This window comes from Saccoglossus kowalevskii, chromosome 4 (genome assembly GCF_978046115.1).
Source record: "Saccoglossus kowalevskii chromosome 4, keSacKowa6.1, whole genome shotgun sequence".
Taxonomy (NCBI): Eukaryota; Metazoa; Hemichordata; class Enteropneusta; family Harrimaniidae; genus Saccoglossus; species Saccoglossus kowalevskii.
The window spans coordinates 26,186,789-26,202,059 of NC_140644.1; the positions used below are offsets into that span (position 1 = coordinate 26,186,789).

A 15,271-nucleotide genomic window follows, 5' to 3' on the forward strand; every position below is an offset into this window, starting at 1 on the left:
AACTTTCTGTTCCAGTAACTTGTTTTTTTTCTCTGGCGAAACTTTCATTCACACTGTCTGATGATTCATTATTAGAATCATCAGACAGTGGGTCCTCGTCACAGCTCTGAATATAAGTTAAGTTTTTTAACATTTCATTCAATGTAAATACAACTGCTGAATGAGTAATAAGAATAGGTGTTTGTTGAGGCAACACAGTCAACCAGACTGGGCATACAATTTCGGCTACTTTTACTGTAGTGTCATGGGGCTTGCATTGCACAACCAATTGTGACCCTTCCCTTTATGTCTACACAGATCACTGTAACCCTCCCCTCAACACTGCACGGAAATCAGTGACCCAAAACCAACTATCGAGGTCACTCTCGCACATCAACTCACGTACTAAGATAAATATCGTTCGACAATCACAACAATCACCACCATATGTTGGCTTGTAGTTTCAAGTTTCATGCCCGCAATTTCTGCTCTGTCATTTTTTATCCCTGAGCGAAGTGCATCAGTTCCAGACTGGGATGAAACATAATTGTTATCATATCCATAGATACTGTCTGGCAATGTTCATCTAGATCAAACATTGGCAGCTTTGTAGGAATGGCAGATAATTTGATTTCATTCTCAAATATCTCATAACTAATATCTTCCTCTTTCACAATTCTTCATCTGTTTCAAAACACTTGTTTTTACATGCCCGCTTTCCATGGAGAGAACATGGTAGAGTTTTTTCTGCTCTCCAGATTTGGTTACTCAACTACTACTATTGGGTAGGTGTGAATTATACAATTACCCAACTGCCAAGCATGCTCTACAATAACTGTCTCATAACACTATGAAAGTGGATGGTGACGATGATGCTCTTTAATTAGCAGCCACTCAGATATGATTATTTCATGCTCAACTGCTGATATGTAACTCAACTGTACCTCGCATTGGTTTAAAGTCTGTATTAAAAGAAACAAATCTTATTATATGTAGTAGTATGACATAATTGTGTTTGCAAGTATTATGTCTGTATTTGAAGGCACTGGATCACCATATATGTTCATTTGATTTCATTGTATGTTCACGGATGTAATATCTGGATCATTATTCATTGAATGCTATATTGAACAGATGTTTGTCGTGCATATATGACCCTGCATAACATACATTATCATGTGACCTCATTTAGTATGGAGTACTATGCCAGATTGAACAAGATATGACCAACATATTAAGTAGACTTATGTGATCATGTGACCTCATTACCTGTGCACAATTTTAATATTCATTTTTGAAAGTTAATTAATTTAGATGACATGCAATTATTGTACTTTCTCATCACAGATTGAACATGCCTGTAAGTTGTGGTGAGTTTAATAACAAGAATGTGATCAACAGTCTCTATATATCTTTTTATTTTCCACTGGATATTTCACGCCGTGTGCTCACTCAGGTTCATGGTAGCTGGCTAGTTTATTTCTACAACTGCTTGTGATATAGTCAACATTGTACATGCGTTGTACCCATAACTTCATCACGTGATCAATACCTTTATCTATCTAATTTGTCTATTAATTATTAACTTGAACATTTAAAGTTATTGTTACAAACAAAAAAACTTACACAGGCAAATACATAACATAATCTTTTTGGCATGTCACTTTTCAAAGTAGTATTAGAAACTAAACGATTTCTGAAGTTTAACATATATAATAAACCCATTTTAAGTGAATATTCGTATATATAATATTATATATAAATTTATTTATATATAATTAGTTTGAGGAGAATACAGTGCATATAATTTATCATCAGCGACGACCTGTCTGAGTTATGACAAGACCAGTTTATTGTATTTACACTGATATTGTATGTCTAATCAAAGAAAGCTTAGAAAGAACTCCCATGTGCTGAGAGTATTGGAGACACATTAAATATAATTTGAAATTACTTAGCTGAAAACTAATTATGCAAATCAGAAAATTAACATGAACAGATTTGATTGTAAAACTAATGAGGTCTGCGCAATGTAACAAAAACTCTATGTACCAAGTTTAATTGAAATGTGATTAGAACCAAAAAATTATGAATTATTATGCTAATTAGGGAAATAATATGAACAGAGTTTTACCCCAAACTAATTAGGTTTGTACATTGTCCTAGAGCATCTTTGTACTAAGTTTCATTAAAATGGAAATTAGTACTTTAGATATCAGTGTGAAAGTTTAAAATTGATTAATTATGCAAATTGGGTAATTAATATCTACAGATTTTAACCCACAATTATCCAGGTCTGTCTATTGTCCTACAGCATCCATGTATAAACATTTATCGATATGTGATGATTAGTACCTGAGATATCAGTGTGAAAGTTGGAAATTGGTTAATTATGCAAATTAGGTGATTAATATGCACAAATATTTACCCTGAAACTAATCAGGTCTCTGCATAGTCCTAAAGGATCTATGTACCAAGTTTCATTGAAATGCGATGATTAGTACTTGAGATACCCGTGGAAAAGCTGAAAATTAACTAATTATGCAAATTAGGTGATTAATATGCACAAATATTTATCCGAAACAATCAATCTCTGCATAGTCCTTGAGTATGTAAGTACCAAATTTCATTGAAATGTAATGCTCACTACTTATATCAAAAGCTGAAAATTAATTAATTATGCAAATTAGGTAATTATATGTACTGATATTACCATAAAAACTGTCAGGTCTGTGCAGTCATATGACATCTATGTACATGTACCAAGTTTCATTGAAATGTGATGATTAGTACTTGAGATATCAGTGGAAAAACCGAAAATTGACTAATCATTATGCAAATTAGGTAATTAGTATCCACGGATTATTACCAAAAACTAATAAAAACCTAGCATTAGTTCAGAGCATCTATGTACCAAGTTTCATCAAAATCCAATGAGTGGTTGTTTAGATATCAGTGGAACAGTCATGGAACCACTAAAAATTGCTAATTATCATGCAAATTAGGTAATTAATATGCACAAATTTTTACCAAAAACTAATCAAATCTGCGCATATGTTCAGAGCATCTATGTGCCAAGTTTCATCAAAATCCAATGAGTGGTTCTTTAGATATCAGTGGAACAGTCATAGAACAGCTAAAAATTATCTAATTATCATGCAAATTAGGTAATTAACGAGCATGGATTTTTACCAAAACCTAATCAAATCTGCGCATTGGCCCAGAGCATCTATGCACCAAGTTTCATCAAAAACCGATGAATGGTTCTTGAGATAGCAGTGGAACAGTCGGACACACATATACACATACACACATTCACACATCCCCACACACACACATACAGACACACTAACTGCAAAGACTCCCATTTTGTGCTTCGCACATGGGAGTCAAAAACGTGACACAATGTCACTTGACTCCTACTTGTGAGACTGGTTTATTGACTAGTCAGACTTTGACCCGTTGTTAAACATAAATTACTATTTAAACAACTAACATAGGGAATGCACAAAAGGTCGCTGTGGTCTCTATATTAAGACCTTATAAGTGTGTATTGTACACATTTCAGTCTGCTCTAAAGTTCAAAGCTAAAGCTTGTAAGTTGTATAACAAGATTGTGGAAACCTATCAAGATGGCACAGGTAAGTCACTTGACTTTTGGATAAGCAAATCGGCGTAAATTGTATGAGTCGAGCATTGAAGCGAGCCAATCAAGTAGGAAATTTTTTTTGGGGGGGTGTAGTAACTGCTCAAAATATTTGCAACAATACGCGCTATCGAGTAATCAAATTTCAATATATAAATATACGGTCAAATGTTACAAAAATTGCTCTGTTGAAATATAAGTTGAGCTGGCAGCCCGTGATTATGCAGCCAGTGTTATTGTTGCAGACAATGTTTTTTTAAAGTCTGTTATGCACTAACTAGTTTTGTTGCTATCTGGGCAATAAATAGGGTGTTTTTCATTATTAGCTTATGATTTGATTCTAGGCTTGTTGCCCCGGCCTTTGCTCCCCCGTATTTTGCCCTCCGTTTTGTTATTAACAAGATTTATAAAATATTTATTAATAAGATTTATAAAATTAATAAATAAATAAATAAATATTTTGAAATATTTTTTAATAACTTAGTAACTCTGAGCCTGAGTGTCGATCATAAAATTCCGTGCTTTACTCTGAGTGTGACCTGAGCAATTTTATAATATTTATATTTTACTCTCGATATAAACTTATTAGTTGCAAATTCTGTGATTCAACCATACACGCATTAACACATTGTAATGCATTCAGACTTGTCCAGGTTCAATGATATGTCATAATAGTTTTTTTTTTTGCATGAACCTTTATATTATATTTATTTGTACTTCAGTTTGAATATGTCGATTTTTTTAATTTTTCTTGCCGTTAATCAGTTCTGTGTATGTTTATTACATACTTACTGCTACAAAAAGGGGGGGGGCAGAACCCGAAAACGACAGAAGGTTATGGTCACACTATGTGTTTATGTAAATTCAGTATTTACTATCGTAGCATATTATGTCATCCATGGGTGTTAGAAGGTGCCGATTTTTCTACTGTGAATAGATCGCCATAACTTGCGCTCATAAATCAGATATATGAACAATTTATAAATGAGAGTTGCTGTGTCCATGGCAACACACTGCAATGGTGAGTGTGTTGTAATTAACACAGACAAAAAAACAACATCGAAGCATATTATTTGTTGTTGATCAGTTATTGTTTAAGATCGTGATTGGGCGTTCAAACATACGCATACTCACAATCATTATTCAACAAAACTAGTGCACACGTGTTCTGTTTCAGAGTGATGGTCAAAAGAAGTCTGGTATTGGTCGCTGCAAGATCGCCCTATTATGTGCCTTACTGGTAACTTTTGTCATTTTAATCGTAGTGTTGATATTTTTCATCGTTGGTGAGTTTGTAGTAACTCGTTACCATCGTTACCATCACAAATGAACATGATAATATATGTCTTTGTTGACTTGTTCTTAGATCTGATGATGTATTCTACATGTCTTTTTTACATTCCAAAACACAATAAATTATTCTTGTTTTTTAATATTTCACAGATATCATGAATAGACTAATGTTGAACATGTGGTTAATCTAAAGAAATTTTTATTTTGAAAAATGAGTTTGAAAAATTGTCTATAAATATCAGGTTTATTTAAATACTAAATTAGAGTTACATTTGTCCCCTTTCCATGAGCAATAATTTTCGTTCCGATTAATTCATATTGACAGAGTTGAAGGTCGCCCATTCTGAACTAAGTCAACAAAGAGGAAACACAAATAAGAACGGTGTGTAGGAAAACTAGACAATCCTGTATAATATTGTACTTTAAATAAAATTAATCATAGTAACGACGTAGAACTGCTCTATAGTCTAGTCATATGTGAACATTATATAAAATGGCTTCTTCACCGTCAATTAGGTAGTTGATCAGATCAACACTGAAGTTTTCCATTCGATAGTTTTGATAGGTTAGCTACAGAAAAAGTCTTCATACATAAGCTGAAACGCTTGTGACAATACACAAATATCGATTTTCCCAATTGCAATAAATAAATAAATAAATGCAAAAAACTATACATAATACAAATTATTTAATTATATTACTCAAAAATCATAGATGTAATTTATAAAATATTGCATATCTCGACCTTGGTAAACCAAATAAACAGGGTTACAATACTTCACCATTTGAGGACACGAAGTAACTTATACTAGATAGGGCAGTCAAATTTAACACACGAATTCAACAAAACAGACTTACACAATAATAATTTAACACACGATAATACTGTACAACAGTTCGTGCTCTGAAATGCTAATACCACCACCCTATCACGTCAACCATATTTTGCTCTTGCGCTGATTTAAAGATTTACTCTTACACACTCAGCAAAACATCATGCCTTATTTGGCCTCAATGTATAGATGAAGTGTACAGTGTGTATACCAACTACGCCATACATGGATAATACCCGCTAATTAGCATAACGCCTGGGATCACAATGTCTACCTAATATATGACACATTTCACTATTTTCGCTTACTTTTGACTGTCATCAGATGTTAAATTTAAAGACAAAATATGAAAATTCATAATGTATGCATAACATCCCACACCAGGGCATATGCTGAAAATACACGACATGTAGTTGTGTTTTAATGTTAAACGTTTAAATTATTCATTTGTTTCACCAGTGCGCAAGAATCGACCACCGCACATTGTTCTCGTAATAGCAGACGATCTAGGGTGGAATGACGTAGGGTGGAACAACCCAGATATCAAAATGCCGGTCCTCAATCAACTCGCCGCTGATGGCGTTATATTCAACAACACATATGTCCAACCTCTCTGTACACCGTAAGTCATAACATTTAATTATTGTGAATACAATGACATTTTAGATATGTGTGTATTTTTGTTGACTTGATTCAAGTATAACTTCTGTGCTGGTACTACATCACAAGGAATATTGTCATTGTATACAATGTAAATCGTTCTAATATAAAATATGTATATTTCATTCTTTAGATCACGATCTGCTCTAATGACTGGCTATTATCCATTTAAAACAGGAAATCAGGTAATGAGGTCATTTTGGAACATCGTTATTTTATCTATAATTGTATACTTGTATACACTTCTTGTGTGTACCGATTTACTGTTTGACGTCAGCGTGATTTCAAATCATTTACCATGAGCATGAGAGAACAAATCGCATAAAAGAAGATTATCTAATATCTTGAAGAATGTTTCCGTTTTATATTGATATATTGACTTAGTTATTCATTATTTAAGTATTTACATATTAGTTAGTTAATCATTTTTTACAGCATCAACTTCTTATCAGTCTTCAACCTGCTGGACTGCCATTAGAATATAAAATTTTACCGGAAAGACTTAAAGATGTTGGGTATCTTACTCATGCTATCGGGAAGTAAGTGGACTATTGTAAATGTTTGTTGGTTTATTTAAAAATGTAATAACTTCCAAGAGTAGAATTTTTTGTTTACATTTTGCTCAAGGTTAAAAGCGAAACAGCTTTTTTCGATACGATGCAAATTAAATGTGTATTCATTAAGATTCGGTTACAATCTACCAGGATGCCACAAGCAGTTCTCCCAAGAAATTCAAAAACTTGCTGAACTTAAAATTGACTTTTCTACATTCTTAAAATTATATTAAAATGCCGGTTTCAGTCAATTTTCCACGTCATATTCAGCAACACAAATGAACACGTATATGATGGCTTAATTATCGTGTTCTTAAACATTACGTCAGGCACACGGGGAATCGTTATGTTGCAACCTTCGAATGAACAAAGACACACAGGGAATGGAATCGTGTCAACTTCTCTAGTCTTAGTCGCCCGTCGAGAACTCTCCAAGACAGAATGCCTCGGGGAAAGGTCCCCCAGACTCTCTTGCTTCGTGGAGCACTCTCAAGACTCGCCTCTCTCATGGAGATCTGTCCAAGACTCTCTTTATTTACTTTCCAAAACTTTAGCCAATTACAAGGGAGTTTAAAAACTTAAGGCGTAGCCTCCAAACATTATACTCGCATGTAGCCAATCGTACGAAGTACTTAACACGTCATATCTATTTGATTAATCGTCCGCTATATCTGGAAACCACACATACCAAACTGTCAGATCTAGTTCCAATCGCTGATTTGAGTTCCGACCAGGACGCCGCATGAGCCTAAATAATGACATGTTACGGGAAAGTGTGGAATGATATTAACCAGCACTTCACTAGAAACCAGTTATCTAACATTTATTAGAAATAACACCAACTACAGATCTTTTGATGTGTGTGACTGTTTCTATGATATTTATTAGCGTCACTTACGAAACGTTTTCAAATAACGCCTACAAAATGGAAAAAATGTTGACCAATCAAACACATGCGGTTTTTATTTGTAGGTGGAATTTAGGATTTTGTAAGGAAGATTTTCTACCAACTAAACGCGGCTTCGATTCGCACTATGGTCCATGGGCGGGAGGAATATATTCGCACTATACTAAAATGAACAATGGTTGTAAGTAAAAAAAATAGTATAAGTAAAAAAAAACAGAATTTAAACTGTTTATATGCGTATGTATGTATGTACTACTGCTGTATTTGCTACTCGTAATTTTAGCAGTAATCCGCAAATTGTTTAACTATATTTTAGTTCCTTAGACTTCGGATCAAATTCTTTCTAGATTCTTACAATATCTCCACGTTTAGAATCAGTTAACACATCTTTGAAATGTTTATTTTATCTAGATGATTTCCGTGACAACATGGGCGTGGTACAACAAAGTAATACATATCTTACTGTGAGTATAATTAATATTATTAAACTTCTTTCACCGAAACGCCATAAGTTACAGCGTGCCGTACTTTTGCGATATTTTACGCGGTTTTTTTAATCCTACCATATTAGGAAATGCAAATTCCAAATATGGAATGATTGCGCGCATAAGCGTTCTCTAAAAATAGAAAAAAAAACCTGGCTGCCACCAGGGTTTGACCGAACTCCACAGAAAGAAGTTCGCTGATTCTGTTCAAAAGTTTTTTGATTTCGGCATTCCCATTATGTATCCTTGGAAGGAAAATATGTATAATAATATAAAGTTATACCTCAAAGTACACTAGAAACAATCTCACTCCTTAGTATATTATTGATATGTGATTTTGAAGAACATTGTGTAATATTAAATCGCCATATTGTATATATGTTTTTCACTACAGTACATGCTTACTGAAAGAGCAGTTGATTTAATAATGGGACATTACGTTGAATATCCATTATATCTTCAGTACAATATGGACTTACCTGCAAAGTTTCCTGAGGTAAATCACTACTAATTTGAGCACAATTTTCCCTATCGTCTAAACATATATGTGCAGATCTAAAGTGTACTTATATGTGTGTTTTTTTCTCTAGGTACCACCTGAGTATGAAGCACTGTATTCCAATATTGCAGATAACCGAACCAGGGCATTTTATGGTATGTAGTATGGTTGTCATAGATACTAAAACCCGGGACCCTATTTTCAACTATCATCAAGCATCCAGACAATAACAACAATGATTCTATAGTCATTAGTAAAACGATAAAAGTGTCCTGCCTGAATTACATCACAATTTTAGAGAGACAGCTCTCATGATTTGAATTTCTTCTTATCTAGAAATAGTTGCATTTGACTGGTGTTGAATATAATTGTTGCACTAACCCAGTTACTATGCTTTTTGTAAGATCTTCAACAACAAGCTAAACGTTTTTACGTGCTGTGTAATTTTTAATATAGTTCATTCACATAAAACTCTGTTCCATGGCAGCGTTGATGGAAAGCATTGATTTTGCTGACATAATTAACACAACCCTTAGAATTATGACACTTTGCAGATAAGACTCGATTATTCAGTATACTTTTCAAATAGTTTACCTTCTATGGCATTGTGAATCAAATTGTCCACATACTGTGCATGGCAAACATATAAACGCTAAATTAACTAACAGGTTACTTGTTGAGAATTACAGTTTGCGACACAGCCACATAGGACCACCAAGTATCACTATCTGTTTGGCGTTACATGTAAAAGGACAAGTTTTCTTACTTATTTTACAGGGAAAATGTCTCTGATTGATGATTCCGTTAGCAGTGTGGTGGAGGCGCTAAAAACTAAAGGATTGTGGGACGAGACGCTATTCATTTTTATTAGTGACGTAAGTAATTTACTTTGCCATTGACAATGTTGACTTTACATTAGGATTGATAATATGCGTTTTTCTTTCGATGATAAATATTGTTGTTAAAAAAATTATCTTGTGTAGATTTACTGTGTATGTATCTCTAATAACACTTCATACTTTTTGGTTTGATCAAATGCATGTTTATTCACACAGAATGGAGCGGCAGCATCACAGGCTGGGTCGAATTGGCCATTCCGGGGAAATATTGCAACGCTGTTTGAAGGATCTACTCGCGTCCCAGCAATTGCCCATGGAAGAATGTTGAAACGGACAGGATATGTTAATAATGAGTAGGTGAATTATGGTGAAAGGGCAGTGATCGTCGCATGTTGGAATTTCATGTAAACAAACAATGCATTTCACATAATTAGTCCCATATCAACTACGACTTGGCACGACTATCGCGTTGCACTGCCCTTACAATATTTCAATGTTTCAATGCCATGGTTATGTCACCACGTTTACCAAAGTTATCGCATTGTCTAAGTAGTTTTTTTTTATCATGTATATCGCACTCAATTAGTAGTTGAAATTTTCAACATAAATTACACTCGTTGAAATATATGTCACTAAGAAATTCAGAATACTAAGTTTATTTCTTGAGTATTATATACTATGTACAATTATATATTAGGGCAAACAAAATTAAATACAAATATACAAACACAAGATAAGCTTAAATTAACTTTCACTTGTTGCAGGTTATGGCATATTGTTGATTTGCATAAAACGATACTTACATTGGCTGGGGCTGAATCTGGTGAGTTCTTGTGCGACTTGTTAACATTTGTTATTGTGATGTATTGACATAGTATTTTAGATAAAGTATACGCTGTCATCTGATTAGAGTTTATGTAATATGTTGTACATCACACTTGACAGAGTCTGATATTGACGGTATGGATATGTGGGAGATGTTCTCTAAAGGTGCACCATCACCAAGAAATGAATTTGTGTATAATATCGATGATTTCGAGTTGTCCCCTGGTGCTGCTATTAGGTAAGTATTATGTACGTAATAAGACATATGCAATGTGTGGGTTGGGCGTGATTTTGGGTGGACGCGTGGTAACTGTGGATTGCTATGTTTTTTGTCTGGTTTTGAAAGTTTACTTTACTGACGTCATGAAAGTAGGTGATTTGGTCGATGTACCGTTAAAAGAATGGCCTTATTTGCAGCGATGACGACTCCTTGTGCAACATATATTATGCATGTCTCAAATTAATGCTTTGCCGACCTAAAACAGGGTCATTGCTGGTCGCATCACTTTTCCTAAATCAGTAATTTATTCATGCTAGTTATGTTACTGCCTCCTAAGTCATGTGCCTTTGTTTCTTAACAAGACCTTCACCTGTTCATTTACATTTTTGCCACGGCAAAGACATGGGCACTACTGATTCACTTGAGATATGTAAACACCGCACACATTCGAGGCCTAATGTATGAGTTTGAGTATTGCCGTTTAACTAATCGATTACTTGTTTTTGTCTGTTTCTCTGTTGGAGATGCGCTGTGAAATCGAGATGAAAAGGCGCTCAATACTTTTATGCAATCTGTTCTCACACACCTGGATATGGTCTTTTCCGTTAGCTTGTCACTGAGCATGACGTATGTAACGTGGGTGGTAGAAATATTTTACAGTCTGCCCTGTCGATCTCATTTGCCTTTACCTTAAATAAAGAACCTTTTAACCACACGTTTTCTTGTAGTCAGTTATTTACCCGAAGTGTGCATCACTGCATTGTAGTGTGTTTTATTTCTGTTTAGGAATTGGTAGGGGAACGTTTAGTCTACGTTTTTCTTCAGTTAATTAAGTTTCTCTGTTGTTTCGTTCGATTGTGATAATAATAACTATTAATAACTATTATTATTATCAAGTAATACTTATCAAGTAAACACACGAACCCGAATAAGTAAGTATGCTTTCTACATTGTGTATACTACTAGCATGTCTGTTATATATATTGAATATAATGTCACTTTGAATTATGTTTTTAATTTGGCTAGGGTTGGCGATTATAAACTGATTACAGGAAATCCGGATTTATTGTATCCATTTCGACTAGCAAATCGATCAGGTAAATAAACGTAGGAATCTCGATTGAAGCGTCATTGGATCTCAGGTGCAGCCAAATAAATGTATGGATGACAGTGCGTGAATACTCTATTCATAGAATTGTTAGTGAGTATATACGTTTATGAACTCCGCGATTTTATATATATATATTAATGGATGCGTATTTTAGATGATTGGTACAATTATGGTGATGCCCCTATAGACGCGTTACCAGAACCCCCAGGTGAAGATTTACCTCCTCCACCAAACGTAACGTGGCTGTTCAATATTAAAGGTATGAATGACGTAGCATAAGTTAGTCACTTGTTTCATGTATGTATGACCTTTGACGTGTGAAGGGATTTTATATGTTACATTCTGTATATCATGCTCATGCGTTCCACCTTGTATGAATGATCAAGAAGTATGTGGAGTTTCACATGATGTGGTAACGTATACGGTTATGTGTATCATCATTATAATCAACTTTTTGTGTGACTTAAATATATTTGTATTGTATATAAAACTGGCAATTTTAAACAATACTATGATTTATTATGTGACTTTTCTCTTCTCATGTCAAACGATATCAAGAAATCATTTTACCTTTAGAAACATTTGTAAATATGCTATTTTTTCTCAATTTTCATCTAATTGTCCAGTAATCTGGTTTTGTTTTGGTATTTTGCTATGTTTCTGACATTAACCCATGATGACAGCATGGTGAATGTGATGTAAAATTACAAATTAGTTTTAATACCATATGAGAAATTATATTGCATAGCTTTTGCAATGGAGAAAGACGTAATATTTGCCATAATATTAGATATTAAAACTCAGTAAATCTAATCATAACCTTGGAATCCGACAACTGCTGTTTTGTACTATACTTGCAGTATAATGCAACTTTCAAAGTATACTTTCTAGTGAATCATTAGTAAAATGAAAGGACATATCCAAGGTGAATTTATGCGCATGTTATCTGAATAATTTCCATATCACGAATATACCTGAAAAATGTTAAGTCATTGAAGACATCACATTGCTAAGTTACTAGTATAGATTTTAACAACGCATATTTTAAATGTTTGAAAAGACACCCTAGTAAATTTACCCTGGTAAATGTTCACCACTAGTCCACTATTTGAATTACCATTATTAAAAATTGTTGACCACAATGAGCCAAAACAACTGTACATTAATACCATCTCGCTAAATGTCCATACTATTTACATTTATGTTCGAACTATGTCATAAAATACTGAGTGATAGTTGAATACATGTTGTCTCTCTCAATGCAGATGATCCGGAAGAGCGAAACGATATCGCCGAACTATATCCAGAGATAGTACAAGAATTAAGTAATCGGTTGGATGAATACCGTGAAGATCTAGTTCCGCCGGTAAACTTAGTATTTGACCCAGCTGGTGATGCAGCAAATTTTGGTGGTGTTTGGTCGCCAGGATGGTGTTAAAATCACTGATACATAAACGTATCACATATAATTGTTTTCATTCAATATATTTACAAATTATTGTTGAATAACTTATGTTAAATGTAATTTTACCAATGTAATATCTCATTGTACTTTCAATAGATCATTTACGTATTTCTTTTGTACGCCATATCCTGTTCTATTACATCAATAAGTTGTAGGCTCGTTCCCGGCTAGTTCATGGCGTACCAGGTTATCACATCGTTCGGAGGTGTCGTCACCTGCGCATGCGTCAGATGGCCCTAGCGTGTCATTGTTTACAAACAAGCGTCCACCCATGAGCCTTGGCGTTTTTAGCGTGTGTTGTTATCGTCGCTCGGGAATCAATTGCCGCGCGTGCGCAGGTGACGACCCTCCCGCTATAAACATGTGAATTGGTCAGGTTTGTTATATTCAGAAGACGATTTTAATAATTCTTGATTGGCTACAAATGCTGTGTGATTTATTCCAACAAAATACAAAATGTTCTTCTATACAGAGTGTGCACACCTCTAATACACACCATACACCACACAATAATGTGTCTTCCGTGCTCTCTTGTTACAAGTATATAAAGCGAGTTTTGTCAGAACTACTTCCTAAGTCGAGCATTCAAAATAAAGTTTTCCTTTTTTTCAATGCGTTTCCAATTATTCAGAATATCCCCTTGTCAGATTTGCTAATCATAGATAAATATTTCGTATGCATTTATTTTAAAAGAATCGTAGTGTATTTCAAAATAACATATAACATTTGGTAATAGGATTGCATAGTCCAAATAAAGAGAATATAATCAAGTTTCTGGGAGTTGACTACCTTCCTATGTGTAACAAAACAATGTTTGAAGCATGTAATAAGATAGCTTGGTCTAACACTAATTATGGGTTTCAATTACTAGACTAACGACATGTCAATCAACAGTGACTAACAGTGACAAACAAACCAATTATCATAATAAATATTTACACAATAAACACATCTAGTGGGTTGGCATTCACCTTGAGTTTTTCGCCTGGCAGTTTCATCTACTGTCTTTAGTTAGGTGTTATAACTTCCCATCCTCTCAGCTTGCTTACTGCTGTTAAAATAAAATCACAGTACATAGTATGCGTGGAAGAAGCGAGCATACAGTGGTCAACCAAAACACCTTTGTAAATGTTTCGCTATACAATTAAAAGTCACTGGCTACAATGGAGAAGTTCCTGTCAAGGGTTTTGACTAGATATATGACGGATAGCATGTCCAATCGCTAAATTGGTTGTTATCTTGGAATAAGTGGCATCCACAGGATGACGTAAAATATTTCAGATCAATTGTGACAATGCAATGGTGACACTAATCCGCTCGACAAAATAAATTGTGACACATGAAAAGACATGACAGACCTAACACTATCAATTCAATTTGAATATGCGAGATCAAAACTCTTTTCGCGTGATGTATGTGAATTAGGCTTGCTTGCAGTCTGTTGCGATTCCGATGAAAAATTCTTGAAAAATAAATATAAATTGCGTAAACGAGGGGTGAACGCGAAAGTCATGTGACCGCGAAATCCCAACAGACTTGCCATCAGTGTAAGCGCCCTCACATTACCGGCCAGATTCGGGCTTGTAATGATTGATATGTCTAATATGTTTCAACCAATCAGAAGATATCAACTGAGACCCCGGAAACCGGTTCATTGTTACGATCCGTGGCTCGGCTGCTCCACCCACCGTATGACGTATATGCAAATTTAAGAATTTTTCATCGGAATCGCAACAGACTGCAAGCAAGTCTAAGTGTCACGCAGTGATTTTGTAAGGACGCACACCAAAGGAGATTTTGATGAAACGAAAGAAACTTATGGTGATGATGCCCCATCATATGACCTTGTAAAACGCTGTCATCGTGAATTCAAACATGGCCGGAAGTCTGTTGAAACAGCTCCCAGACCTGGTCGTCACTGCCATTGATGAGGCATCTGTCCGTCAAGTTGAGGC

At 34.6% G+C, this 15,271-nt stretch overlaps 1 protein-coding gene and 1 long non-coding RNA gene across 2 annotated transcripts; both read left to right on the forward strand.

Moving 5' to 3' along the window:
• Positions 1-6,242: 6,242 nt before the first annotated feature.
• LOC102806010 (arylsulfatase B-like) lies at positions 6,243-13,361 on the forward strand. Its single transcript, XM_006819202.3, has 14 exons — positions 6,243-6,373; positions 6,545-6,596; positions 6,847-6,950; positions 7,938-8,053; positions 8,284-8,336; positions 8,752-8,853; positions 8,948-9,011; positions 9,634-9,731; positions 9,912-10,048; positions 10,460-10,518; positions 10,641-10,758; positions 11,767-11,837; positions 12,006-12,110; positions 13,117-13,361. The coding sequence occupies exons 1-14, from the start codon at positions 6,300-6,302 to the stop codon at positions 13,287-13,289; spliced, it is 1,326 nt and encodes a 441-aa protein (XP_006819265.2). The 5' UTR covers positions 6,243-6,299; the 3' UTR covers positions 13,290-13,361.
• Positions 13,362-13,445: 84 nt separating this feature from the next.
• On the forward strand, positions 13,446-14,086 carry LOC144356227 (uncharacterized). The gene is made up of 2 exons (XR_013421407.1): positions 13,446-13,521; positions 13,655-14,086. It is a non-coding gene; the product is annotated as an uncharacterized LOC144356227 (long non-coding RNA).
• The last annotated feature ends 1,185 nt before the right edge of the window (positions 14,087-15,271 follow it).